Source organism: Silurus aristotelis (assembly GCF_946808225.1).
Source record: "Silurus aristotelis genome assembly, chromosome: 1".
Taxonomy (NCBI): domain Eukaryota; kingdom Metazoa; phylum Chordata; class Actinopteri; order Siluriformes; family Siluridae; genus Silurus; species Silurus aristotelis.
Genome location: NC_139574.1, coordinates 31,579,335 through 31,605,655, shown reverse-complemented (window position 1 = coordinate 31,605,655; position 26,321 = coordinate 31,579,335). Strand labels below are relative to the sequence as shown.

General features: G+C 37.1%; 1 protein-coding gene across 1 annotated transcript in view; it reads right to left on the bottom strand.

Annotated features, from left to right (window-relative positions):
* Window positions 1-3,423: 3,423 nt before the first annotated feature.
* Window positions 3,424-26,321, bottom strand: part of cacng8b (calcium channel, voltage-dependent, gamma subunit 8b) — a 25,220-nt gene continuing 2,322 nt past the window's right edge. Inside the window, exons 2-6 of the mRNA XM_083527632.1 lie at window positions 12,778-13,044; window positions 9,848-10,072; window positions 7,231-7,314; window positions 6,463-6,603; window positions 3,424-5,101 (exon numbers count right to left, since the gene is read on the bottom strand). Coding sequence (XP_083383758.1) covers window positions 4,272-5,101; window positions 6,463-6,603; window positions 7,231-7,314; window positions 9,848-10,070 — 1,278 coding nt within the window. The 5' untranslated portion in view covers window positions 10,071-10,072; window positions 12,778-13,044 and the 3' untranslated portion in view covers window positions 3,424-4,271. The remainder of the gene's footprint in view (window positions 5,102-6,462; window positions 6,604-7,230; window positions 7,315-9,847; window positions 10,073-12,777; window positions 13,045-26,321) is intronic.

The following is a 26,321-nucleotide window of genomic DNA, read 5'->3' as shown; positions in this document are numbered from 1 at the left end:
TGACTGGTGACAGGAAAATCTCAGGAATGTATATGTTTGATTCCTGACCTTTAAACCATCAAAGTTTTCAGATTTGACTGTTATTTTTTTTCTAGAAGCATACATCTTCTACTTTCTTACTTATGTTCGAGTGCCCTTGTAGAACATCTGGCTGTATAGTGTCAGATAGCAGATTTGTTTAGTAACTATATTACGTTGATCTGAAAGCTCAGAGACTGTGTCAGTGCTGTGGGTGACAAGACACATTAAAATGATGTGATTAAGATAAATGAAATGAGAAAAATCTCAGACTCAAAGATGGGCGAGTACATTAAGTAATGTTAGCTGTATTGTTGTTTTTCCCTTTAAAATATTTATTATCATACTTCCTCACTAATATTTAGTTATTATATATATATAATATTATATATATATATATATATATATATATATATATATATATATATATATATATATATATATATATATATATATATCTCAAATAGGATTATATAATAAAGGTATATAATACTCAATGCTAATTAGTGTCTTTAAAACCTTTGAAATGTTTATTCTCTCTCAAACTGTGTGTTCTGTGGAAGATGTGTGTTCTGTATGTTCTTACTGTAAGAAATGTAAATGTTGTATGGTGTTTTCTTATTTTTTTTCTTGTGAGTTTGTATTATACACAGACTTTACACACAGGCTGTAAATAACGTGTTTATATTTCACTCTAGAAAGCTTCTTTTTCATTTGCACCCATTCTGCTTGTATAACACACACACACACACACACACACACACACACACACACACACACACACACGCACACACACACACACACACACACACACACGAGTGTTGTCTTTTGTATTTCACTCAGATTATATATATATATATATATATACATACATACATACATACATACATACATACACACATACACACATACACACACAAACACACACACACACACACACACACACACACACACACACACACACACACACACACACACACACACACACACACACACACACACACACAGACAGTGTTGGATGAAATAATTGAGTTAAAGTAAAGATACAGAAGGTAAACTTTCAATTGAGTAAAAGTACAAAAGTTTTTGCCTTTAAATGTACTTAAGTATCCAAGTGTACTATCATTTATTACGGCTATAATGTTCCTATTATCATTTATAAACATTATCATCAATGTTACTCCTAACACACAATCTATTAATAGAATAATATTAATGAGACAAACACTGATTGATATTTAATAAAATGATCATGAGCCCAAAACCTTCTTTTCAACTTCTTCAAAAATATTCCGCAAATAAGGACACGGGTGCTGTGGCAATTTAGAGTCAGTAGTTTTTCCCCAGCATTTCCAGTATTACAAACATTCTGCTTGCTGTTGAACTGATGCTGAACTGTACGTTCATGCTAAGTAGATACCACCAAGCGCCAATCAAAACCAGTTAAAAACAGAGCTCTCTACCCTGATTGGCTGCTTGCTGTGTAGTTGTCCAGATAAGTTTCCATCTACTTATAAATAAAAAGAAAAACGACTGATTTTACAAAATGTAGTTTTGTAGTAGTAGGATTTTAAAATGAGGTGTAGTTGAAGTAAAAGTCTACCCCAATGGAAATACTTATATATAACATATGGGGATTTTGGATTATAGTTGTGCTCATTTAGTAAAAACAGGTACTCTCTTAGGTGAGGTGAGGAGTCAGCATTCCAGTTCATCCCAAAGGTGTTCAGTAGGGTTAAGGTCAGAGCTCTATAGCAGGCCACTAAAGATTTTTCACTCCAACCCACATAAAGCATATCTTCATGGAGCTGGATTTATGCTTTGTAATGCTGGAACAGGTATGGGACTCTTAGTTCCAGTGTAATTTGAAGTTAGTTCAAATGTAATGCTACTGCATCCAAAGGCATCCTACACAATTGTGTTTCCAACTTTATGGTAACAGTTTTAAAGTAAAAAAATATATAACTCAAAGTATGTGAACATTAAAAAACATGTGAAATAAGTCTGCAGCTGCTAACAGTGTGTGTGTGTGTGTATATGTAAGTGAGTGTGTGTGTGTGTGTGTGTGTGTGTGTGTATATGTAAGTGAGTGTGTGTGTGTGTGTGTGTGTGTGTGTGTGTGACTAATAAAAAATGCCAAAAAAGGAAACCAGAGCCTTCAGATGGACACTTGAGCTTGTGTCCCTGCAGTACATACAGTGTCATTCTCGGTGCAACTCTGAATGGATTTCAGTGGAACTTCTTCTGAAGAAGTGAACCTGGTAAATATTTTCTTTCTTCCTTCCTTCCTAGTAAAGAAGAGCCAAACACAAATGACATCACACAAAGATGATCTTGTTTCTCTCCTTTTTATAGAAAATTCGTGCAATACAGTGTTTCAGTTTATCACACATGTAGATAAACCTTTTTTTTTTTATTTTTTTTTATGTGTGGACATATCTATTCTCACTACATATTTAGAGTTGCTCACATAAATGCAGTCTGTTTGTAGTTTTTGCATTTTCATAGTGGTTTTAAAAAAACACCCCAGTTGCAATAGTGAGTGTGTATGTTTGTGTGTATGTCAATGGCTGTTTTGTGCCTTATGGCATATTGTCCCATGTTGGCCCTATATAGAATGAGGCTGGCAGATTGTTTACATGTGTCATATCCCTCATTGGAAGAAGCAGAAAGGTCAAGGGTCGAATGGGATCAGGTGCAGCACAGTGAAAGTTCATTGTGTGGGAGCCTGGCCATGGGGATGCTGGCATTGTCACATGGCACAAAGTACACAAATCCGATCTGATCCTACCTGGTCTTTAGTTGGACAGTGTCCAATATTGTGACATCTTTCTCTCTCTCTCTCTCTCTCTCTCTCTCTCTCTCTCTCTCTCTATAAATATATATATATATATATATATATATATATATATATATATATATATATATATATATATATATATATATATACATGTATACATGTATATATATATATATATATATATATATATATATATATATATATATATATATATATATATATATATATATATATATATATATATATATATAACATTTCTTAAGCTTCCCACATGACTCTGTCCCTCCATTTATACAAATGCATCATCCTGGCCCTACTTGCTAGTGACCTTGAATATATAGTTCTGCATAATGACATTATACGCTGGCATTGGTTTCCCATAATGTAGCCTACCAAACATTTTATTATTTGTTTTTTTATTTATTTATTACACACATCTCTTGGTCTCCTCCTTGGTCATGTAGAAAGCACAGTTTTGGATAGAAGATAGAAGTCACTTTACAATACACTGTTCTACAGGAACATCTATGGTGCTCTTTATATATATATATATATATATATATATATATATATATATATATATCCCTCATTTGAGGGATCTGGTAATCTGGTAATGCCCTGACAAAAATAATACTGCTACTTTCACAGCTACTAATGATTGTTAAAAAATAATGATAGGATGGTAACTCATTAGAAACAAATAAACAAAACAAACAAAGAAATGCTTGGTCAGCAGTTTTTAGTCCATTAATGTTTTTTTTTTTCTTCTGTCGATAGATCTTGGAAGACGATATTCAGAATAAACACAATGTTATCAAAGGGTAGAAAATAAATAGATTCTAAAAAATAAATTTGATGCTTTCCTACAAAGTTGGTTTTGATGCTAGTTGTAGTAGTAGTGATGATAATAATAATAATAATAATAATTATTATTATTATTATAATAATAATAATAATAATAATAATAATAATAATAATAATAATAATAGTTTTCTTTCACACATATTAATAGACACTCATGCTTTTGCAGTATTCACTGTATCGGAATCACAGTTGATGTCTTGAAAATCATTTCCAACATAAAAAGCCAGATGTCCCCTCCCCCTCATAATAACAACAACAACAAACCTTCCAGGAATGCACTTAGACATTGTTTCAATTTCTAACAAAAAAATTAAATAAAAAAAATTCACAGTACAGTATCCAATGATCATAGTTCACGGTTTTAAAAAATGTAATAAAACTAAATGAATGTTGTAGTTGTTATTATGAATTGTCACTGGTTTAACTTTTCATCCAGAACTCATTTTCCTTCATGTGAAACAAAATATCATTTTAAACAGAAGCAATATATTCATTTCTCCATCCATTTTCCCTTTTCTTGACTCGATCACGACCTTCATCTGGCTTTCCACTGTACAGGATTCACACTAGCTTCTGTTTTGGTCTCTCCCTACACTGGTGTTGTTTTCCTGTTTAGCGTGTTGGAGTTGCTTTCGGGCTTGGCCAGCCTGTCGAGTGTGCCCATTCCTCTCTCCCTCTCCACTGTGGAGGAAGAGAATGCTGGGGGTTGTGACGAGGGTGCCGAGTTTCCACTGGACGAATTCTGCACTCCTGAAGGATTATGGGACTTGAGAGAGGGCAGTGTGCCACTCATCATCATGGTGGCTCCTCCTCCGCCACTCTCTTTAGGAAAGCAGTTGTGCAACTGGTATAGTGTAGCACGATCCACCGTGCCGTACAGAGGAGGAGCACCCAGAGCTCCTAGTGCACCCAGTTTGGGGTCTCGTGACAGAGTGTAGAGCGAGATGTCACCTCCGGGTAGGGCTGAATGGGAGCGCGCATGGGAGTGTGGATTGGGCAGGGTGGAAACGGACACAGGCCCTTGTGAGAGCAGTGCTGAGGGGGGCAGGCCAAAGCTTTTGCTCCCTGGTGGGCCAGCAGCACCGGGTGAAGGGTCCCGTGAGCCTCTGGACGGCTCAGTGGAGCGCGAGCTGGACCGCGAAGAGCGGCGGCGGAAGCGGTAACTAGGCAGGCGCAGCACAGCGTGTGTCGTGCTCTTGAAGATGTCGGTGCGTGAGCGGCAACGAAGCTCCTTGTTCTTCTCAATGTAGATGTTGACAGCCAGTACCCCCACCATCTCAGCTAGGATGAACGAAAGGCCACCAAAATAGAAAGACCAGCCATATGAGTATTGCCATTTTTTATCCTCATCCTTCTTCGGAGAGATGTCACCAAGCGCCGCAGAGATGTACACAATTACACCAATGATGTTGCTTAGACCTACAAGTGACATTTGTGAACACAGGTTTTTTTTAGAGCATTTCCAGTAAGTCGCTTGATAGTTAAAAATTAAGTGTAAAAGCAAAATCTAACCATTCAGGATTTATGAACAGTCACAAACTAGTAGCATATGTAAGTGCAAAGAAAATTGCAGTTCTATGGCATATACAAAAAAAAAAAAAAACCTGGTGGCTGAAATCGCTCTCACTCATGATATCCTAATTAGAATGGAACAAGATTAAAGTAAATATATACTATATATAAATGTATAATTATATACCACATACCAACCTTGTTTTATCCAAAAATGGTCAAGAATTATACAGTTTTTCCCTGAACCAGTAAAATTTTTTGGCTCTGGCGACAATGTTCTGGGTTAATATTCTGGGCCCATAACTCTGAGAGTTTTCTTTCTCATGGACAATTTCCTGAAAGGGAGTAAAAAAAAAGATTCTCCACATGCACACATTTACTGGAGGCAACACCTCCTTCTATGAAACATATGAATGACTAATACTTTACCTTAAAAAATATTTTTGATAGTTTTTTTATTTCAGTCTGGACTTGGTCCTGCTTTCATTTGGATTGGATCTTGACCTGGCCTTAAAGACCTGAAGATATGGTGTTGGCTCTATCTCGACTGCTCTTAGACAGAAGCTAGTGGGCATTTTATTAATTCCTCCACCATATACTATTAAAATGTTTCATGTTTAGGTGCGCCATTACTTTGTAGATGGATGCTCTTTTAAATTTGAAAAGTATTTGTAAAGTTTGTGTTTCTCATGTGCATTGGCAGTGTTTTGTAAAACTGTTTTACTGTATTGCAGTATTTCAATTTGCAGTGTTGCAAATTACACTTACCAACCAACTTTTGCCTCCAACAAAAATAAATGTTTTGTTAACATTGACTCACTGTTTTCAGTTTTTAACTTGGGCAATGTTATTGTAGTTTCCAGTCGTAACACATTATTACTTAGTACCAATTTCCAATAGGATTTTTTTGTTTACTCAACTTCAGACATTGAGTTCTACAGACCAAAAATGTTGAATTGGCACAACTTAAAAAGGTTTGTTAAAAAATAGTTGCACCTCTCCACAACACTAACAATCTTAAGTTGACCCAATTAAATATTTTCTTGTATGACTGACAAATTAATTTCAGTCAGTATAACTGTTAGTTACAAAAGTTGAGTGAACAAAAAAAAGCAGAAGGAAATTGGTACTGTGTAGGTGACTTTGTAGGTACACAGTTCCTGACTGTAGCCCACATATAGTACACAAATTACTAAAAGTTTCGAACATATTGTCACTTTAGTGGATCTAGACATCAAATAGCGGCAACAATGAGAAGCTTTTCAAACCTGCAGCGACAAACAGAATGCCAGCTCCAAGGATGATGTTCCTCTTGCTCTTGTAGAATCGACTGGCGGCGATGCACACGCCTCCCATCAGCAACAAGATTGCACTAAGGATAGGGAAGATATTTGAAGCCCGAACCACTCCTACAATGAGAGAAGGCAGGGAGGCAAAGATCCATTTCAATATTGAAAAGTATAAGCAAGAGAACCTTCAAAATGATGCAAAAAAATCACAAGGTTGACACGCATGTGCAAACAGAGCTGTAAGGTCAGTTCAAACAACAACAAACAATATAAAAATAATTTGATCAATAATCATTAAATTATGTCTCTGCAATGTGAGTTTTTCTTTTTTTGCTGAAAAAAGCCTCAGGAGAGAAGCTGCTTTTCCTCCAGAGTCCAAAATCCCATCTGGGACTAGCTTTGCTGGCACAGCTAGGGCATGACATGAATATGAATCGAATGCCAGCTAGTGTGTGTGTGTGTGTGTGTGTGTGTGTGTGTGTGTGTGTGTGTGTGTGTGTGCAAGCATGCATGTATGAGTGTATGAGCCATAATTGACAGCGACAGTGGTTCCCTGAAGTCATTTATCAGACTTCACAAAAAATACACTGTTGTTATCTTTTCAGCTTTAACGGGCAGTTTACTGCGAATTCTGCAAAACTGAATTTGACAACACAATGCGTATCCTGTGTTACAGCTCGTTTACACAATCCTTCACCAACACTCCTTCTATTACTACTACTAAGTAAGAGAGGGAAAATCTCTTACGTAAGACGTACTCTGCTCCATCGTGGTCGAAGTCGGCATCTTCAGGGAAGTGGTTGATCTGAGAGCACACCCCACGCTTCACACCTTAATGGAAGAGTGCAGGTGATCAATGTGTTTGTGTTGCTCTGCACATTTTAATTTGTTAACATTCCTAAATTTGTCTCATCTTTCAAGTACGCAGTAGACCATACAGCTATTCATGGAAGGAAAAGAGACCTGTATCAGTGTGTATAAAGCATACACACAAACACTCATTCTCACCAAACACTTTTTTTGGTGTTATAATATAGCTTATGATTGAAAGATACCCAATTAATTATTGTCTATACCATCCTAATCAATTACAGCCATATTCATGTAGACATGAGATTATTACTAAAATAAATCAACCGATGAGCAAGACATTGATCAGAAAGCAATATTATGCAGTAACTACAGTGAAACCAGAAGGAAAATCTTGGGGTTTTGAGAGTAATGTTTGTAAGAGTACCAGGGATTTAATAGGTTAACTGCAATCATTGATATATTTAATAATAAATGTATCTAGTTTAAACATACCAAACATGACATACAATGTCCTATCTGCTAATATTTTTAAAAATACACTTATAAAACTAGGAATATATCAACAGCTGTTTTCGACTTGTGCAGTACTATAAAATTAACCCAAAGCAATAACACTTTATGGCTGCTATTACCAATTCCAACTGCAGCCTGCACAGTGTCTCCCCTGCTCTTAGCCAAGGACGGTAATTACATGATGAGCTAAATAAGGCACTTTAAAGAAGGGAAAACGTTTACAAGCAAAAAAAAGGTAAATTCCAGCTTGATACCAGGAAATACAAACTGACAGGTAAAATTAACAAGCTCATATTTGAATAATATGAGATTGGTGATGGATTAACAGATTAGAGAAACATAAAATCTCAGTGTTCTTTAAAAAAAATCTTATTCTAATATCTATGATTCATTTGTCTCCCATGGAATATAACCTACCCTATTAAGCCCACCACCTACAATCTCAGCTGCTCAATGTTCCACACAGAGTTTTGGATTACAGACACACAAGTTGCAGCACAACACATCGACAAATGTATATATACACACACAAACATACACACACATGCACATAGAGTAGAGCCCTGGAGTCATGCAGGCAGTTAGATAGCTACCCGCTCCACTGCTGGGGGCCTACTGCTGACACACAGACTGACTCGATATGATGACACCATGACTGGTGGTGATGAAAGATGTGAAAGTGTGATGGAGAGGTGCAACACAGACGGAGGGAGGTATGGACAGGTGTGAGGGAATGTCTCGGTTTTGATTCACCCCTCTGTCTTTTTTTACTTTCCTCATGGACATTAGTCTGTAACAAAAGAAATGGGAGGCACAAAAAGGAAAAAGAGTCAACAAAGCCCACTAGATGAGAAGCTCTGGGCTCTCCGGTTTGGTACTTGCTTACAGATCCTGCCATTATCTGGAGACAGTATGGCTATAATGCCCTACTGGAAACAAGATCAGTGTTTTCCTGACCTTGCACTCAGTTCTAAGAGAAGCTTGATCTATAGGCTTAGACACATGAAGGCAGATAATTGAAAACCAAGAGCAGGACAAGGATTGCATATATATACAGTATATTGTGTCTTTCTGGAATATCTTATATAAGTTTTATGTCTTGAATGTATGTGCTTAGACAGAAAGTGTAAGCAGAGGGTTTGGCTTTCATTATGCAGATTCAAAATGGGTGCTCCTTCCGCTTCACCTAATCTCAGAGGAATTTCTGCTAAGCATCCATCTTGCCTTAAAACCCTGGAGACATAGACAATTACTTGACCTCTAAACTGTGCCAACCGTGCAGTGTCATCAACCGAGAGAAGGAGGATAAGAGAAAGAAGGACAGAGTGAAAATCGCAGCGATGGAAAAAAAACACAGACGGGAAGACATTGGAGAAGTGATGAAAGCGAGGGGATGGACTCTAAAAAGAAAGATAGAGGTGCAGCAGCAAAGTGAGAGCTTATCTTTAATTGAATGCTTTGTTATTATGGAGCTTGGCCATAAAGCTAAATTAAGAGTGCACAATAGCTGGGGTACAGACTGAAAGGAGAGCAAATGTGATGTGGGCATGAGTGAGAACATTTCCTCTTAAAATGCTCCTCGTCAGGCCTTGATTGCTATCCCTTTTAGACTTTTTTTTTTTTCAGATAAACCCCAAACAGCATTTAATTAAGATTTCACTTGCTTAACGTCTTACTGTGCACATCAGAGACTACAAATACGGTTTTCTTACATGCCAATGGATGCTGTATACTCTAGATACAGTATTTGTCCTAATTTAAAAACGTATTCTAGCTCCTAACTTTTAAAAAAAACTGTTCCAATTCAGTCTCGTTTCATCTATTCAACTATTGTGATTTCTTACTCAGTATTTACAAAAGATATATAATATAATTCTGTGTCTCACGTTTGAAAAATATTTCAGTATCAATAAAATCTCAAGTTATTTTAAAACAGGCTTGGTTCTTCACCCCAATCAAACAACTGCAAACATAACTGCTGAAACCCCAAACTCCAATTCTAAAGGCCTAATATCCCAGAGACAGAAGAGCCCCTGACCCTCAAGGCAACAGATCCTCCAAAGGCCAGAGTGTGTGAGGGCTCCAGGGTCTTTCTTGTCCTTGTTGTGTGGGTCATCCTGTGTCACATTGGCTGTGCTGTTGCAGATCAGAGCACGAGAGTAGAGCCAGTAGTCTGTCCCGATTGCCACTGTCATCAGGCCAAAGGAGGCGAATGCCCCCACGATGGTGAGAAGGATCTGGATCCCCTTCTCACACACCATGCCTGTAGTGGACAAATGAAAAAGTCCAAAGAAAGGACAGTGACAGCAGAGGGGAAAAAAATATTTCATACCTGCAAATTAAATTTTTGTAGTTCAAGTAGACTCCATGGCATAATTCTATACACAGCTCTAAACAGTAATATGAAGACAAATATGAAGACCTAAAGACAAACATGGAACCATTTGCATTTACCATTAAAATATTGGTTGCAGCAATAGCAGCCATTTCAGGTGGGGAATTTGGGCAATTTATCATATGATTATTAGCTACATAAACCTTTTACTGGATCAGTAGTGGTTTGAATGACAGTAATCTCCTTGTCCCTCACCTTTTTCCACACAAATTCTACCCAGCAGCAAGCTCTCCCCTATCATAAGACAGCTAACACATAAGGTGAAACTAACATCTGTTTACTCTGTGAAGAGAGCCAACTTCATATTTTTTAATTGCTGCTCATGCTGTGTTCTAGGTCAGTGTAACAAACTCAAAACAACCCATTAATCAGCACTCTTCTGTATACATTAACCTACAGATAGACAGGGTAGGGAGTGTATGCCACCTTTTCCAAGCAGAAAGCAAAGCCAATTTTGCTCAGTGGGTTCCTGGCAAATGATGGTGTGGCATTGTTTGGATTGTAAAGTTGCAATCTCCCAACCAAAGTTGATGTGTTCTGCTCTCAGATGAGGGCTTCACGTGCCCTCTAGCCAGTGGGGGAATGCGTCCATAGCGAATACCTATGTTCTCTGAAGCACAATTTGGGACCTGACCAAATGGGACCATTGTTGTGGGAAAATCCATGTATCTCGAGTGAGCTAGACTTCATGGCCTGCTTGCTGAGAAGAGGATGCATCTCTGTCTTTGGGTCTAGCCACAGGGGTTTAGCTGCAGCCTGATTACCCACTTCTAAAAGTCTCTTTCGGAAAGACCAACAGAATTACCACTGCAGCTACGATCAGAGCTCCTCAACAGGAGCCAGCAGTGTACACAGAGACCGAACTGATTGCCAAGTGATATATGCCACATATTAACTGACAGGGAGGCAAGCTTTCTCACTTAATCTAACTTCAAATATATGAATTGGGTGATCTTTTATTTTGTGGTCTTTTCTGAATTTATCATGAACATTAATATAGGCAAGTGGGCAAGTTCTGGGATGGTGGGGACATATGCAATGTGCAGATCCTCTGATCTAGTCCCTTGGCATTATGGCATGAATAAGGAACCAGTCTTTTAGGTACCAGTTCAGCCTTCTCAAATTAGATGATTTGATAATCATGCCTTAGTTTAACTGAAAACCAATCTTTCACATTCAAGGGTTTAAAAGCAGTTTAGCTATGAGAAGCATTCAAGCATGGTAGTGCTGTTCAGTCACATGCCCACCACTTAACAAAATGATTCAGAAGTGATTGACCCATTGAGGAAAACGAGGGCACACAAAGACTCAACTCGTGACAAAGTACTGTTCATTTACGAATCTGGCTGAAGTACTATGCAACTGCACAGTAAAGTGAGTAAGGCCCACTTGACCTTAACCACAGACACAGAACTCAAGTAGACTGCAAAGACTGTGGAACTAAGCCAGTAGGACAGAGGGAGACCAAGCGGGGAAATTAATTGCAGCATAAGTATCTGTTCAGCTTTGTGGTGAACCCAACTACATTAGAAAACACACTGAGTGGTAAGGAACTTCAGCCCAGTGAGAGACTGAGTGGTGAGTAGAGCAGTTTGTATTGCTAAGTAGGTGTGGTGAATGATAGCTTGGCTAGCATGCTAATAAGGCAACCTCACTCAAAGCTAACAGTCATGGAATTCTTTATTGACTCCAAAAATAAATTGCTCTCAGTGAATCTGGAAAAAATGGAAATAAGAGTATTTCACCAGCTTTGGAGTGCAGGCTACCTGTGGCTATAACTATATTTACAAACTCTAAGAAATGTACGCAACATGAGAAAAAGAGGAAAAGGAAAGATGACTGTATGACATCTGTATTTATTATTTATTCTGGGTCAAAATTTCAGTGACTTTATTGGTAGGTTTTGGTATGCAGGCACATGTGCACAATATGATACAATGGTGGTTTATACTGAACCAGGAATGCTGACTCTAGTTATTAGTGACTTTTATAGAACTTTTATGCATTGACATTGAAAGACAATGTATTATATAAGTCAAATGCAAGTCCAAAAATTTATAAACCCAGCATAAAGTTATTAGAGTGGAAAAACCAAGGCAGTTATTCTTAATTGAAAAAGAACTAAAGAACAGTAAAGACTGTAAATGGGTATTAAGTGCAATTGTGCAATTATTAATCTTGAGAGTATGACAAAAACTCTACTAAACCATAAGCCAACTTAGTTAAGGACCTGAACAGCATAACGCTAAAGACAAATAAATTTGGATGTCTACTGAAGTTTCTTCAGTTGCTCAGTTTAAACACAACCTGAAGCTACACTGTTATCCAATAGTTAATAATAAGCAATAAATAGGAGTGTGTGGTCCATTGCATTTATCTCCATATCTATATTAGATTGAAATGTTGTGTTACAATAAATATTCATTTAAAAAACAAAACAAAAACAAAACATAACATGAAGCATAGCAAATGAAGAATTATGAGTATTATCAAATAATGAATACATATTTGTTTATAATTAACATGCACATTTATGTTTACATAATTACATAATATACATAGTTACAGCTTACCTGATGGCAGGTTTCTATCCTTCGACTCAATTTTGAAATCTTTCTTTTCCCCGCTAGATGAGAATCTGCTGTCCCCTTGGTCCGGGCAGCATCCATCGACTGTCCTCGCACACTTTTCCTCTCCTCCCTGCACTTGTCTCTTTCCACTTGTTTGTTTTTTTGTTTTGTTTTTTTACTTCTTCTAGCTTCTTTATTTTAAAAGATGGTTGCTGGTTCTGGTCTTGTGTACTGTAAATTCACCTATTTACTCAAATTACTTGTCATGGTCTGAAAACAAAAAGGAAAAGAGAAAAAAAAATAAATATATATATATATATATTTATAAAAGCCAAGGCAATAGATGCAAACCACTGATCACAGTAAACATCAGAAAGCCAGATTAAAATTCAAAAGGAAATACAGAGATGGGCCACAAAAGTTCTAGATCCATGATTAACCTCTATCAAAGTGATGGATCACAAATATAAAATATTTGGGTCATTGGTGAAGCATGATGGTGGTAGTGTCATGGCTTATATTTACAAGGCTACTTCTGGAATGGGCTTGGATAATCTTTATTGATGATGAAACTAATGATGGTTGCAGCAAAATGAATTCAGAAGTATACAGAAACATTGTCTGCCAAATTAGAGAATAATGCATCTAATTTGAGGAAACTTTAGAACTTAGAAATACCATAAGTGAAAACACACTACCAATACAACAACGGACTTCATCATGTAAAAAAGTTTTAGATCAGGTCAATTACCAGACCTTAATCTAACTAAGCAGCATTTCACCTTTCAAGTTAAGAAACAGAGAACAATTGAAAGAAGCTGCAGTACTAGAAAAGTGAAAAAATAAAGCATGATTTTGGTGATGCCTGTTGGTTAATGCAGCTATTGTAAGCAAGTGATATACAACCAGTATCAATATTTACTTAAATAGTGATGTTATTTAAGCCTGTTTGTTCTAAGTCTTTTGCTCGCTTAAAACATGAGTCGGCTGCCTCCAAATGTTTTAAGTTGTTTGTCACATTTAGTGTCAGGAAACAAAAGCTGAAATTCTGATCTATCTGATCGCAAACCCAAATGTCTTTAGTGTGCAGCAAAAACAGAAAGGACTGGCCTTGGTGTTCAGATACCTTTGGACAGGACTGTGTTTGGGTTTGTTCATTACATTGGGAAATAGAGAGAGAGAGAGAGAGGGAGAAAGAGAAAGAGAGAGAGAGAGGGAGAAAGAGAGAGAGAGAGAGAGAGAGAGAGAGAGAGAGAGAGAGAGAGAGAGAGAGAGAGAGAGAGAGAGAGAGAGAGAGAGAGAGAGAGGTTAAAATAGACTTCTAACATAGGATATTGTGAATTAAACACATACACTCACATGTTTGAAAAAGGCAAAGCCTAAGGATATTTAATGACACTGTGTACTTCTGTACTTCTACTTGAGTGAAGGATGTGTGTAATTTTGACATCTCTGTTGAGTACAGCTGCATTGTAAATTTATTTTTCAATTTGGTGAGTCTGCTCAAACTCAAATCTGGTTGGAGGAAAAATGCTTGATTCACAGTGATTCACAACAATCGAATTATAGCAGGTAGAATGAAAGCAGCTATTATACTAAAGAAGTAAAATGGCTAGTACAGGCAATTAACTTTTTAAGCCAAAAGTGGCTTGATGGTATGTTGTTTACAATGACGTTTACCAAATTTACCAGAAACCCTTATTCAGAACAAATTAAATTAATCTATTTATACTGTATATAATTTATACAACAATGTACAATAAAAATGCATGCTTTTATTAATTCAAGTAGTCTAATAACATAATTATTCTTGCACCTACTCTACCATAATCATACCTGACTTTAAATGTGGTTCAGTATCAGATAACTCCAGCACCTTGGAACACTCATTAGAATTTGATAGAGTGTCAGATGAAAAGAAAAAATGATTATATATATGGTTCTTTCTTCCTTTAAAATAGAATTTGCATCCTTTCCGAGTCTGCAAAATGTTTTCCTTTATGTCACTTAGATAAAACTTAAACTTGGAGTGTGTCATGCATATTACATGTACTGTAAATAAGGAAATAGTGGGCAGGAGCTTGTCGCCACACAGATAAGGCTGATTCATTAGATGCAAAAAAGGTTGCACAAAAGTCCCATTCCAACGTAATTGCATGTATTTAATTATACTCATCATTAATAAATAGAAATTGATTTCAACTAATATCGCTAATGTTTTCCTTCGAGTGTGACTTTAAATTCCTAACAGTGCTGGAAGAACAGCAGCTCTTGAAGAGTATACAAACTAAAAATAAATGCAACTTTCATTTATTATCAACAAAACAAAAGAACTTACCGTAATTTCCGGAACTATTAAGTGCACCCATATATAAGCCGCAACCCACTGAATTTTACAAAGATTTTTATTTTGAACATAAATAAGCCGCACCTGTCTATAAGCCGTCTACACTGAAACTAATAAACTTTACACAGGCTTTAACGAAAGACAGAAAGACAGTTACACGGTGTAACGGGTGAAATATGTTGTGGCTCCTTTAAGAGCATAGCGGTATTTTGGGAATAGCCTGCCGCCGCATTTCCAGTATTACTGCATGTGTGCAAGACCGAGGAATATGTCCTTATTATTTTCTGATGCTCATTTCTAAGTTTCTAACCCGTAACGCTGTTGCCAAGAAAAATAAAAAAGCACGAGTTTTGGAAACCTGTCTGTGCTTATATGATTTCTGTTGCAACTGGAGTTAGCGAGCTCTCCCTTCACCCAGACTCAACGCATTACAACGGCTTATATCTGAACAGTAGCCTACCAAGAAAGTCATTGTTCACTGTCTTCCTCCTTCCTTTCACAACTATTTCTCTCGGGAGTTTATCTTTTGGCATCGTCGTGCGTTTAAAAATCACCCGATGGAAGTATTTTCTCCCAATGCCGTGCAGCTCAGAACACAGGTGAGGTGCGTTTTTTCGTTTCCGTTCGGACATTTCATTGGTCTAATGTTATGTCGCTCAGTTTTTTGGCTTGAAGTTTGTGAAACCGGGAAAAGCCCAGGAAAAATTCATAAATTAGCCGCTTCGTTGTTTAAGCCGCGGGGTTCAAAACGTGTGAAAAAAGCGGCTTATAGTCCGGAAAATACGGTATATGACTGGGACAACTCAGCAATCTTAATAAAATAGAAATGTAAATACTTTTACAGAGCAGGTTAATGAACTGAAGATGAGTTTCAGCTGATTATTCAAACAGTGGTGCTGAGAGAAAAACAACAATGACACCTGATTTAATCAATTAGAACAAGTTGTGCTCAGGGCCAGTATGTTTTCTTCAGCGTTATGGCCAAGATGTTTCTCAGGGCTCAGGTTTAGATCAAACAGACAGTTATGTACAAATGGTAAATAGAGGATATCTATTGTTACAAGATGAAAAAATATCCCTGTACTCAAGCTATGAAATAAGGAACTTGTTGGAAAAACAAATCTATAAATGTAAGGAATGTAACCGAATATAAATACATTGTCTGGAATGAGGTGCTCTATTAGTAATTATTCATTTATCCATTCATTTTCTCCCGCTTATCCGTAATTCGGGTCGCGGGGGCAGCAGTCTAAGCAGGCACCAGCCTTCGACTGCTGCCCAATCCTCACAGCACCGTCCCTTACGGTCCCTCCTGCAGGTGGTGAGCCCACGGGAAGGCAGCCCCACGTCACTCCGACGTCACGGACCTTGATATTTCCCTCGTAAGGGACCCCCGGAGCATAGAGGGTTAAGGGCCTTGCTCAAGGGCCCAAGAGTGGCAGCTTGGCGATACCGGGTATTAGTAATTATTTGTTTTCTATTTTTTTTAGAAAGCTTGCCTATAAAGTTCATAGGGGATCTGATTGAGACTAAATTAACAGAAGATTGGACATATCTGAATATATATGAAGCTATATAATGGAAACCATTTTGCGCATCATGTGTGATGCTTTGTGCAGCTTTCAGTTATGGACCCTTAGCAGTTGTGATTGTGCCTTATTCTGAATTCATTTTGCTGCAACCATTATGAGTTTCATCATCTATAAAGATTAGTGAGCACATTCCAGAAGTAGCCTTGTGAGTCCAAGCCACCACCACCATGCTTCACTAATAAAACACTTTGTTTTAGGCCACACCCTCTTGGGATTTGAATCTAAATTCAAATAAAAATGTACTTTCTTCACCTTGAATTTTTTTTAACTATTATAAGGCAAGAGCATTTCTAATAATGTGTGTTTTTTCTCTTGAATACATGCTTCTTCTAAATTACCAGTGACTCCTTTTGCACTCTGGACCTGCCTGAGGCACCCTGATGCACTAATTCTGTTTAGTGTTTTCCTCACCTGAAGCTGAGGTTGGCCCACATAGACCTCTTAAAGAGCACCAAATAGATGGTAAGGTTAGCTTTGTATGTTCTTGCTTTCATAGCATTTGCATTTCAGTCTCCATCACTGAACAGTTATTAACCACCATTTGATACAAAATAATGTAAATTGAAACTATAATTGAATATAGGAATTACGCTGAGTTTCTAAAAGAGTTAGGACTTTTTAGCTATGTAGTATGCACTTGTAAAAGGGGATTATTTATAATAGCACTAATGGTGTGAAATGAGGATAGATTCCCTTTTTTATCTGGTTCCTCTCAATGTGTCATGCAGTTTTTCTGTGGGCATCTAGCTAACTCATTAGGGATACATTTTTATTTTAAAACATAAAGCTGCCTTGTGGGCAATGTCCATAGTTAAAAATGCCATAAAAAACTGAATTGAACTGAATTAAATATTCAAGGAAACCAAACGGATACCAAAAACAACATTGCATTACACCTGCAATAAATTATTACTTTTATTCAAGAATATAAATAGTAATAAAATAAAAAATAAATCTTTATTCTTCATCACTTTCTACATGAAAACACTAATATGTAAATAGTTTAATATATAACTATTACAGATAATGGATAGATAGGTCTTGGCATCATCTAAGTTTTGCACATGTGGGATGATAATAAGGAACACCTAGATGCAAAGTTTGTTTTTTAAAATATACATACAAAAAGTTTATTACTAGTCCACACACTGTCCATGGATAGCAGTTTCTGAAATGTATTTGTCATACATTAATATTTTGATGCATAATGCCATACACTATATAGAAGTATTTGGACACCTAACTTTTCCAGCCATATGTCGTTCTTCCCTAAACTGTTACCACAAAGTTGAAGGCACACAATTGTATCCTCTTTGGATGTGGTAGAGTAAAAATTTCTCTTCACATTCAACTAGGAGACCCAAACCTGACAAATATATGAAGATATAGTTTACATAAGATATAGTTTTTATATTTAGGGTCAAAGATCTTGAGTATCCTGCTATAGAGCTCTGACCTTAATACTGTTGACGACATTTGATATGAATAGGATTGCTAACTGCATCCCAGGCCGCTACATCAAAACCTGACTAACCTAAATTTACTAATGCCATTGTGGCTGAATGAGAACAAATCTCCACAAGCACACTCCAAACTCTAACGGAACATCTTCCCGGAAGAGTGAATTTTATTATAACAGCAATTGGGGAATAAATGTGGAATATGAGGTTCAAAAAGCACATACCAATCTTACGTCAGGTCTCCACAAACTTTTGTCCATCTACTGTATTTATATAGTGATTATACTGTGTGCTTATAAACCTTACATGTGCACTGTGAAATTAAACAGAGCAATTTAGACTGCTTGTGTGCCTGAACTGCAACCTCAGTACCAGATGGCTTGGATGTCTTGATGGCAACTAAGCCAAGGATCTCTTAGTTACCATGTCCAATTGTGTGTATATATACACACAGTGGGTTTTTATATCTTGGTGTTGACATTTAGCTGGGTATGGGTATGCTTTCAAAAAGTCATTTGTCCATACAGTGTTTTTCTAACTAATATATTTTCAGCCTTCTGTATTTCAAAAATAGACAAAATAAATGGACACATTAAACACATATATTATCATACAATCTCTCCTGCTCACTATCTGGCTGACTGATGGTGTGTGTAATAGGGCTTTCATCATCCCCTGCATGTGTGCACACCTCCCAGCTTTTTCGCTTATGTGTCTAGAGCTGTACGGCAGGTGGAATAAATGCCTTCACTTCAAGATCCACTCTTTAATGCATATGTATGAACACCCCAGAACATTTATACTGCACTACACAGGAAGGTGCATTTTTCTACGTGTTGCAGAAAGCATGCGTTTGCATTCGTGAAAACCGCAAACTCCACATTTGTGTAAATGAATTTGGATGCACAACAGGAGACAAGATGAAAGAATAGCTCTTCCAGGGCTGCCAAAATGATTACTTGTGTTTCTCCCGATTTCTCTTTCATTGAGCAAATTTAATAAATAAATAAATATATAATTAGAAAACAGCTGGTCATATTTTCAGCATTTTAATAATAAGCAATGCATAACATTGGTGGAAGTAATAAAGCAAAAGATTCGAAGGAAACCATTGGCTATAGTCCTGGTCAAGACTGATCACTCCTACATCTTGTCCACTAACGTTTGTCCATAAGGGGTAGATGCCTGCATAATTGGAAGTATCAAATTTCCCACCGAATCACTGATCCTTAACCCTATCTAAATATGTTTTATTTCATTTCAAGGAAGATAACAAACCCAGTTGCATTTTATAGTCTTTTTTTTTTCTTTCTTCCACACATGCCTATATTGTTTCTAAAAGCTTCTAAGCTCGAGTGCAAACATGAGCAAACATGAAATTATACTGTAGATGCTTCAGCAGCAGGTGGATGAAGCCATGCAATCATTTCATATAATCCAACCTTCATTCCAAACGTCTAGATGTATTTACGAGGAAGCGTTTGTCCTCTGCACCCTGTTAACAGGCAGAGAGCCTGGCGCGTGTATATGAGATATAAAGCAGGGCAGAAAGATGAATGCTGTAATAGCGGATTAGAAGGCAAACACCTGCGCTCTTCAGTCCTGTTTACCATGCGGTCACCTTCAGCTCATCACCTGCTGTACTCTCACTCCTCTGCTATTTTGCTCCATTTCTCTATGTCAATAGCAGTGCACACGCAGTTGCTTGGTGCTGCAGGACTGCACTCAACCTCAGCACTCTGATTGATCTTTCTCGCTCTCATTTCTCGTGCAGATCTCATATTTAAGCTAGTTCTTTTCAAGTATATTTTCCAGATACAGGTGTGTGTTTGTGTAGACGAGTGCATGGACAGGTCACACCTGCTTAATGAGAACGAAAGAGGTTGTGTTTCTGCATTTAAGTTTTGACCCTGAGTTATGAATTACAGAGATTCTTTCTATATTTGCTGGCATGTCACATACTCAGCATCCCTTTTTTAGTTCATAATCCTACCAGTACAATCTTTCAACACTGAGCCCTTGAAATGAGTATGGAATGATAAACAAGTCTTAGCTTTTTTAGGTGTTAGTAAAGTCAGGTACAGTGGAACCTTGATACTCGTGACCTCGATAGTTCGCGACTTTTCATATTTCATTCGGACTAAAAGCAACTCGTGAAAAATCTGATAGTTCGGAGTAACATTTTAAAACAGTTTGTACTAATAAATTACATAAAAATGTTCCAAAAACTATTTTATTACTGTATTATTCATTTAAAGTAGTAAAGAAAACATTTTTGACAAGTATTTCACAATTTTTGTTAAGTCTACAGTACAGTACATGTACAATTCCACTTGAAAAAGGAACCATCAAAAGAAGAGAGTCAAAACCTCACGATTTTTTGTTACTCCCTCGGGGGTCATAGAACGAAACCCCCACGAGTATCGAGGTTGCACTGTACTAATGTAAGTGAGGTGAAAAGGCCTGGGGTGCATTCAGCATTCCAATTCTTACCAAAAGTGTTCATTAGGGTTGAGGTCAGAGCTCTAAAGCAGGACACTCAAGAGCTATCATCCCAACCCATGAAAAGATCTTCATGTTGCTGGTTTTGTGCAAAACACACTGTCGTGTTGTGGTAACAGTTTGTGGAAGAACCATATAGCCCTAAAAATGTCAAGTTAGAGAAAAAGTTTGCATATTACACAAATCCTTGATATCAGAATAATGTATACTGCCAAATTGAAAAATCGTGCAAGAGTCCTGTAACTTGTTTAGCTAATATATATTTTAGACAGTGTGTCTGATTTAATAGGTGTTCTTGAAATGTTCATTAATCATCTGAACAACCTGTATTATTTACCCTTATTTGTACATTTTGAATTTGTATTCATTTTGCACCCATTCATATTGAAATACAAAACAATAACTACATTTGTATAGTATAATATATATTCATAGTAGTATTTCCAAAATCCTGAAGTATGATAACACTCTCAAATGTCACAATAAATCATTCATTTAAGGATTTTAATTTATAATGGACTGAACAGCGATAAATCAGCCATCAGGGTTAAACCAAGGTCTTCTGTTATCATCTGATATTCTAAATATAAAGACGTCTATTAAAAAAAACCCCTAATATGTCAACTAACTAAATGCAATACATTTAATCAAAAACAAAAAAAAAGGTAAATAATTTAGCAGAGCGTCACATGAACATCATTTATTTCTAACACCTTACTTCCTCAGATGCAATGTTCAACACTGAATGTACCTGCAACCTTTATGCAGCAGCTGTTTTCTGTGATCTCGTGGGAATGACAACGTGGATAGAATTGCGCTGATCAAGTGCAACTTGTTATCATCTCTTGCTCGCTCGCTCTCACTATATCAGACACACACCAAAAGCTCGTGGCAGCTAAACTATCAAAAAAAAAAGAGAAAAAAATAGCTTTAAAAAAGCAATTTTAGCACTTAAGACAAATAATATAATAATAATATTATTATTATTTTAGACATGAGCATTACCATGGTTTATTTATATTTATTTACATAATGTATTAAATGGGAGGGGAGTTGGTTAAGCTGGGCATTTCCTCAGTCAAAACTAGTTATCTGTGTTTTTTTCTGCGTAATTAGACCGCATTTTTGCATGAGCATGGCTATTGAATAAACTGATTTATCTCCGATATTACGCTCACAACCTACAGATCAAACTTTTAGTGCACAGAGGTGCAATTGCTTTTTTGATTTAGTCTATAAAGAGTCCACAAATGAAAGAAGAGGATGTGCTTTACAGCATGGGATCACTCACAAAACAGGCCTGTAATGAAAAGTATCAATTATGAAGATATGTAGCCTCTTAAACTCCCACCAGTGGGTCTGGGTGTTTATATTCCACCCTCTTACTCTTTTAATCTGAACAAAAGGCATAACAAAATCTGGCACAAATGTTGCAGTCGGAACAGAGATTTAAAAAAATCTTTTTTTTTTACGATAATGCCAAAATTATATTTGATGCGGACATTTTCCTGGGCATCTCTCACGCAACACCATCCCAGCAGTTAAATAGAAGAGTAATAGCATCTTTAGAGTTTCTCAGCAGACTCAGAGGCTAGTTGGACAAAAGGACAAATCCAATCTTTGAATCTGAATCTCATGGAAAGTATGTAGACAACGAATGTTTGCCAAATAGAGCACATATGTCATGCAAACAAGAAAATATATGCAGGATTTGTATATATAGTGCATATACAAAAAAGACTTGAAACTGTAAATGCTTTGACCAGGAATTGTGCATTTTTTCAATTCTAACTGTAACATTACATTTCGATCCTTGAGCATTTGAATGTTTTTTCAAAACACAATATAGTGAAACTATTTGGACCAATTAGACCCTTAGTACAAACTAAAACAATGCAATCACAATTGCATCAGAACAAAAAACAAAGACAATAGAGTTTAAGCTTTTTTTTAAATCAATTTTTGTATCATTTGTTCGATGCAAAGACACCGTAATCCCAGCCATAAAGCCTTTTTAAGCTAAATCAGCAGAAACGCATCAGAAGAATGTCATCCGAAGCAGACTGTTAATCAGCGGATCCGAAAACCACAGCTGAGCTGAGGTTTATATGAGTTCGTTGGCAACAATATACACTATATGGGCAAAAGTATTTGGACACCTGACTTCTCCAATCATATGTGGTTCTGCCCCAATCTTTCACCACAAAGTTGGAGGCACACAACTGTATAGTATGTCTTTGGCTTGTGTAGCATTTTCCCTTCATTGATCTAGGAGACCTGATCCTATTCTAGCATGACAATGCTACTGTGACCAAAGCCAGCTCCATGAAGATATCGTTTACATGGGTTGCAGTGGAAGATCTTGAGTGGCCTGCTATAAAGCTCTTAGCTCAACCCTGTTGAATACTTTTTGGATGAATTGGAATGCTTGTCATGTCTTTTAAATAACTCTGGATTCAAACTGTGTTAACGTGCTTTACAGGAAACTCTATAACCACATACAACAAATGGCTGGCACTTCCCTGGCGTTCTCCCTATAGTGGCATCGTATAGCCAGAGCCAGCCTATAGCTACACAGCAATAACCCAACAATGAGGACTGCACCCCAGGCCTCCTCACCCTGAATCAGTACCTGACTTTACTTAACACCCTTGTGGCTGAATGAGCACAAGTCTCCACAATCACACTCCAAAAAGTTAGTGAAACATCTTTGCAGAAGAGTGGAGGTAATTAGTACAGTAAATAAGGAGTACATTTGAAATGGGATGTTTAAAATTCACATACCAATTTTTTGGTCAAGTGTCCACAAACTTGTGTCACTATAGTTTATCTTAAATAAATGTTAAGTAGGGCTGAACAGATAACACATTTGGTTGGGATTGTTTCCACATTTTACATTCTCAATGGGTGAACATGTATTAGTACCCAAACAAAATTCCTAATGAATCTACAGTGCCATATTCACTGCTGCATCGTGCAGCATAAACATTTATTGATATTGGGCATAACTGAGTGCTGTTTACAGAGTTGCATAAGAAAAATCATGCTTACATGAATAGCATGGAATGGGGAGATAAACACAATCAGAACAACCATTTTTTTTTTCATACTTGCCATTTTCCTGTTCATATATCAATCTAACTATTCATTTTATGTATAAAAATAATTACAAGTTTCATTTGCAGCATCGAAAAAAGAGTTTAATTCTTCAGTCTACTTTTTTCAAGCTTAAAGGAAAGTGCTTGTGTTTTAAAGCCTTCAAAACCTACACAATAAATATTTAGCAAGGAAAGAACCACACACACACACACACACACACATACACACACACACACACACACAAACACACACACACACACACACACACACACACACACACACACACACACACATAGATGACTTGCTTTATCATAATTTGTAATTTGTAGAGCAGAAAATTGACCTAAGCCCACGTGTATCCTGACTCGAAAGATGAGTAACTTTCCCTGCTAAAATCTTGACACACATTTTGGATTGAGGTTGTGTTTATAAGATGCAGACTACAACTCACTGTGATTTGTATAAGCAAAAAATAAAAATAAAAAAAATATTCTGAGCTGTTCTAAATCATCCTGGGAATCCTGTAATAGTGACTCACATGCTCATATTTTTGGGATATTTCATCATGCACCAGCTCAGATATGTCCTACATGATTGTCCCTGGAAGAAGGATGACCAAAGACTTATCCCTAAATATATAGTGTGGATTAACACAGAGCTGCAGAACTTATAGAAGCAGAGAAACAACAAGGCTTGTGACACTCAGAGCCCAGTGGACACCTCAAGAGTGCTTGAAGCCTTATATCTTCATTAGATTGCTTATTTGAGATGGTTAGCAACCATAATGCTGTAGCATCAATGCTTTTCTAAAACAGTTAACAGTCACTGCTAGCTGGTTGAATGTTCTGGTTAGAAGACAAGCTCCTTGTCCATGCGAATGATACATCACTACCCATGTCCCAAAACGCTTTTATGCAATTACCTTGAAATACGATGGTTCCATTCGAAAGGGCAGCAAAATTCTTAAATATTACATCTAGCATTACGCATCCCCCATTTAGTATTCATACATCATTTATTTTATACATTTGCTTTTTGTAAAAAAAAAACGCTGCTACCACATGCAGCTCACGTCCTCCATTCTCTTAATTCAGGTCAGGTCACAAGCTAATACTATTTTAACTATGGTACATAGCTGTATCATACTACTAGCAAGCACTAATACTATGGAGTCTGTGCTGACATCACACACACACACACACACACACACACACACACACACACACACACACACACACACACACACACTGTCTCAGTCTGCTGCTGCTTTAAAACAGCATTCCCTAGCTAATTTAATCCAGGTTAAAGAAAAGAAAAAATGAAAGCATTTCCATCTCCCATTTTTAAACTGTTAGGACACAGAGTCAGGTTGTTTTTGTGCGATAATGTTTATTGAGCCAGTTTTCTCAGCAATTTCTTATATTCTATGCTGCTAGGAGTGGGATTATTACGTGTTATTATTATGCTTCATTTATTACACTTTTATAAAGGTTTTAATTCATGTTATTATTAAATGAAAGCACATACTAAGGCACACGTTTCGGCATTTGCTGTACACATGTGATTCTACCCCAAACTGTTACCACAAAGTTGGAGGCACACAATTGTATAGAATGACTTCGGATGCAGCATTACATTTTTACGTCTCTTGAACTAAGAGACCCAAACCCAAACAAATTCCAGCAAGACAGTGCCCATGTGCACAAAACCAGCTCCATGAAAATATGCTTTACATCTTTACATCTTTAGATCTTTAGTAGCCTGCTAGATAGAGCTCTGACCTCTACCCTGTTGAAAACTTTTGGGAAGAATTGGAACGCCAACTGCACCCAGGCCTCCTCACCCTGCATCAGTAGCTGACTTTACCAACATCCAACACCTCACTTTCATATCTCAGAATCAGAATCAGGATTATTGGCCAAGCGTGTTGACACACACAAGGAATTTGTTTCCAGCTGTTAGTGACTCTCAAAGTACAGACATAAATAACACTATACATTCAGCTTGGACTATACAAGACAAAACAGACTATACAAAACAATACAGACAATGTGAGACAATATAGACAGTACGAGGTAATTATAACAGCAAATGGGGACTAAATGTAGAATTCTCACAGACAAATCTTATGGTCATGTGTCCACAAACGTTTGTCCATATATTATATAAATGCACTTACATGTGCACTGTGAAAATAAACAGAGCAATGCGGATTGTTTGTGTGCCTGAACGGTAACCTCAGTACCAGATGGCTTGGCGTGGAAGGTTCTCTTTTTAGTTCCTGAGGTAAAGGATAGGTTACGGTATAGGCATAGCATTATTTAGTTGCATTAATGTGTGAGCAAGTGTTTGTGTGTGTGTGTGTGTGTGTGTGTGTGTGTGTGTGTGTGTGTGTGTGTGTGTGTGTGTGTGTGTGTGTGTGAATTCATTTAAGGCAGAGAAATCTCATTTGGGGAGAACTCAATCCCTGTAGACATTGTGGTCTGCGGAAGAGTTAATTATCAGAGCTGCTTGGCTAACTGCTGTATGTAAATGTGTGTATGTGTG